General features: G+C 40.4%; 1 protein-coding gene across 1 annotated transcript in view; it reads left to right on the plus strand.

Moving 5' to 3' along the window:
• tspan14 (tetraspanin 14) overlaps positions 1-4189 on the plus strand; it is a 16444-nt gene that overhangs the window by 8907 nt on the left and 3348 nt on the right. Inside the window, exons 3-4 of the mRNA XM_037687317.1 lie at positions 3607-3657; positions 3737-3883. Of these exons, the coding sequence (XP_037543245.1) occupies positions 3607-3657; positions 3737-3883 (198 nt within the window). The remainder of the gene's footprint in view (positions 1-3606; positions 3658-3736; positions 3884-4189) is intronic.

Genomic DNA, 4189 nt, shown 5'->3' on the forward strand with positions numbered 1-4189 from the left:
TTAGCCCCTGAGCTAATATATGTGACGTTAGCCCCTGAGCTAATATATGTGACGTTAGCTCCTGAGCTAATATATGTGACGTTAGCCCCTGAGCTAATATATGTGACGTTGGCTCCTGAGCTAATATGTGACTTTAGCTCATGAGCTAATATGTGACTTTAGCTCATGAGCTAATATTTTTTGCTTATTGAAACCTTTATTTTACCAGGAAAGAAATCCATTGAGATTATTAATCTCTTTTACAAGGATGTTGTGGGAAATATAATATATATTGCATTGGCACCGCAGCTGATAAATCTATCGCATTACTTGAGTTTGCATGTTCTCTCCGTGCATGCGTGGGTTTTCTCCAGGTACTCCGGTTTCCTCCCACAGATCAAAAACATGCATGTTAGTCTGATTGGTGACTAAATTGTCCATAGGTGTGAGAGAGTGAATGGTTGTTTGTCTCGTTTGTCTCTATGTGTCCCTGTGATGGACTGGAGACCTGTCCAGGATGTCCCCCGCCTCTCGCACAGTGATTGCTGGACATGGGCACAAGTGACTCCCACAACCCAAAAATGAAGACGCGGGTCACGATAATGGATGGATGGATATATACTAAACAAAAATATAAACGTACCACTTTTGTTTTTGCTCCCATTTTTCACGAGCTGAACTCAAACATCTATGACTTTTTACACGACAGGCCTTTTTCTCAAATATTGTTCAGAAGTTTGTGTAAATCTGTGTTAGTGAGCACTTCATGTTTCATGTTGCTGCTGATCTGTTTCAATGTTGATGTGTTCATGCGTGCACATCTGCTCACAGACTCATGTTCATGTTTGTGCTGATGTTCAATGTTTTATGTTATGAGTGCTTAGTGTATATTTAGTTGATGTTTTTCTTAGTTCATATCTTAGATGTTATTACTGTTTTTCTTATACATTTTATTGTTGGATGTAACTGGGACCCTGTGTACATAATTTCGCTCCACCACATGTACCACATGAGGTGCGAATGACAATAAAGAAACTCTGACTCTGACTTCTCTTTTGCTGTGATAATCCAACCACCTCACAGGTGTGGCATATCAAGATGCTGATTAGACAGTATGATTATTGCACAAGTGTGCCTTAGGCTGACCACAATAAAAGGCCACTCTAATTGTGCAGCTTTATCACTGAGCACAACATGACAGATGTTGCAAATTTCCATTGGCATGCAGAATGATGAGGTCTTGAGGAGTAAAATGTAATAAACATATATAATTTATTAAGCAATTAGGAGTTTTCATGTGTCAGTGCTGCAACTTTTAGTAAAATAGAGAAATAGGTTCAGGTTGGGTTTATTTGTCCTACAGTGTCTTGTGAAAGTATTCGGCCCCCTTGAACTTTTCAACCTTTCGCCACATTTCAGGCTTCAAACATAAAGATATAAAATTTTATTTTTTTGTGAAGAATCAACAACAAGTGGGACACAATCGTGAAGTGGAATGAAATTTATTGGATGTGTCAAACTTTAACAAATAAAAAACTGAAAAGTGAGGCGTGCAATATTATTGGGCCCCTTTACTTTCAGTGCAGCAAACTCACTCCAGAAGTTCAGTGAGGATCTATGAATGATCCGATGTCCCAAATGACTGATGATGATGATAAATAGAATCCACCTCTGTGTAATCAAGTCTCCGTATAAATGCACCTGCTCTGTGATAGTCTCAGGGTTCTGTTCAAAGCGCAGAGAGCATCATGACGACCAAGGAACACACCAGGCAGGTCCGAGATACTGTTGTGGATAAGTTAAAAGCCGGATTTGGATACAAAAAGATTTCCCAAGCTTTAAACATCCCAAGGAGCACTGTGCAAGCAATCATATTGAAATGGAAGGAGTATCAGACCACTGCAAATATATCGAGACCCGGCCGTCCCTCTAAACTTTCATTTCGAACAAGGAGAAGACTGATCAGAGATGCAGCCAAGAGGCCCATGATCACTCTGGATGAACTGCAGAGATCTACAGCTGAGGTGGGAGAGTCTGTCCATAGGACAACAATCAGTCGTACACTGCACAAATCTGGTCTTTATGGAAGAGTGGCAAGAAGAAAGCCATTTCTCAAAAATATCCATAAAAAGTGTTGTTTAAAGTTACTCACACGCACCTGAGAGACACCAAACATGTGGAAGAAGGTGCTCTGGTCAGATGAAACCAAAATCAAACTGTTTGGCCACAATGCAAAACAATATGTTTGGTGTAAAAGCAACACATCTCATCACCCTGAACACACCATCCTCACTGTCAAACATGGTGGTGGCAGCATCATGGTTTGGGCCTGCTTTTCGTCAGCAGGGACAGGGAAGATGGTCAGAATTGATGGGAAGATGGATGGGGCCAAATACAGGACCATTCTGGAAGAAAACCCGTTTGAGTCTGCAAGAGACCTGAGACTGGGACAAAGATTTATCTTCCAACATGACAATGATCCAAAACATCAAGCCACATCTACAATGGAATGGTTCACAAATAAACATATCCAGGTGTTGGAATGACCAAGTCAAAGTCCAGACCTGAATCAAACCGAGAATCTGTGGAAAGAGCTGAAGACTGCTGTTCACAAACGCTCTCCATCCAACCTCACTGAGCTCGAGCTGTTTTGCAAAGAAGAATGGGCAAGAATTTCAGTGTTTCCATGTGCAAAACTGATAGAGACACCCCAAGAGACTTGCAGCTGGAACTGCAGCAAAAGGCAGCGCTACAAAAGTATTAACGCAAGGGGGCCGAATAATATTGCACGCCCCACTTTTCAGTTTTTTTATTTGTTCAAAAAGTTTGACACATCCAATAAATTTCATTCCACTTCACGATTGTGTCCCACTTGTTGTTGATTCTTCACAAAAAATTAAAATTTTATATCTTTATGTTTGAAGTCTGAAATGTGGCAAAAGATTGAAAAGTTCAAGGGGGCCGAATACTTTCATAAGGCACTGTATGTAAATCAGCACAAGGTCAGTAATGCAATGAAATGCTGAGGACGAGAAGAACCGTCTCGACTCACCAAAAAGAAACAAAACGACAAGAAATACCAAATTATGCAGCAAAAACACAAAAACAAGGCACCAAAAGTGGAGGAAAAAACATCTGCAGTGTGGTTCAGTTAGCAGTAAGGTTCTTTCAGCAACATGGCTCTATTCTGTTAGCAGCGTGGTCTTCTTAGCAGGTCCTGTTAGCAGCTTGATGGTAATAACGACCACAGCAGCTGCCCTCACAGAACTGGGTCCAGCAGACGGAGAACATCCAAGGTTTAATAACATATTAAGGCCAATATGTGCAAGTAGTCGAAGATCACTTTAAGAAATTAGTTCTCAGGATTTTTTTATCCTTGAGAGTCAGAATCTATAGAAACCAAAGGATTGTTCTAAAGAATGTTCTAACTCTATTAGTCAGAACGCATTCTGTTGGTGTTAGAACCAATACATACTGGAGGAATATTCCAAGGAAGGTCCAGGAACATTCAGTAAAGTAGGAGGGTTGTCACAGGCTCCATTATGGTTCTACATGTGCTTGATGATAACTTGGTGTTTGTCTCTAAGGTCAAAGGTCGTGGTGATGAAATATGTGTTTTTGTTGCAGTTGGCAGGAGCAGCCTTTATTGCTGCCGGTTTCTGGGCTTGGAGCGAGAAGGTAAGAAAACCTGGTCCACAGGAACCACAAACTCTTACGACTCACTTTGATGGTTTCTCTGGTACTGTCCCATTTGTAGGGAGTCCTGTTGGACCTGACCCAGGTGACCCGGCAGCACGGTTTTGACCCAGTCTGGTTGGTTCTGTTTGTCGGCGCCTTCACCTTCACTCTAGGATTTGCAGGCTGCGTTGGAGCTCTGAGAGAAAACATCTGTCTGCTTAAATTTGTATGTTTTAAATTATTTTTTTTTTTGTTCAAATATTGTTGTCTAATGAAATATTTTTAATTTTATCATCAGGTAGGATGTTTTTCTATTCATCTATTGTCAGGATGGATAGTTGAAAGCTGTCTTATCAAATGGTTGGTTGTTTTGAAACCTCCTTATTGCCCAGTTTAATGTTTTCTTTATTTGGCTAGATGTGTTTTTTTGTATTTTATCAGTTGGTTGAGTGTTTCTATATCTTCCTTTCTTGTTTTTAAACTTCTTATTGTCCTGTTGGATGTTTTTACATCTTCTTATCATCCGGTTGGA

The sequence above is a fragment of the Nematolebias whitei genome, chromosome 1 (genome assembly GCF_014905685.2).
Source record: "Nematolebias whitei isolate Nwh7 chromosome 1, NemWhi1, whole genome shotgun sequence".
NCBI classification, from domain to species: domain Eukaryota; kingdom Metazoa; phylum Chordata; class Actinopteri; order Cyprinodontiformes; family Rivulidae; genus Nematolebias; species Nematolebias whitei.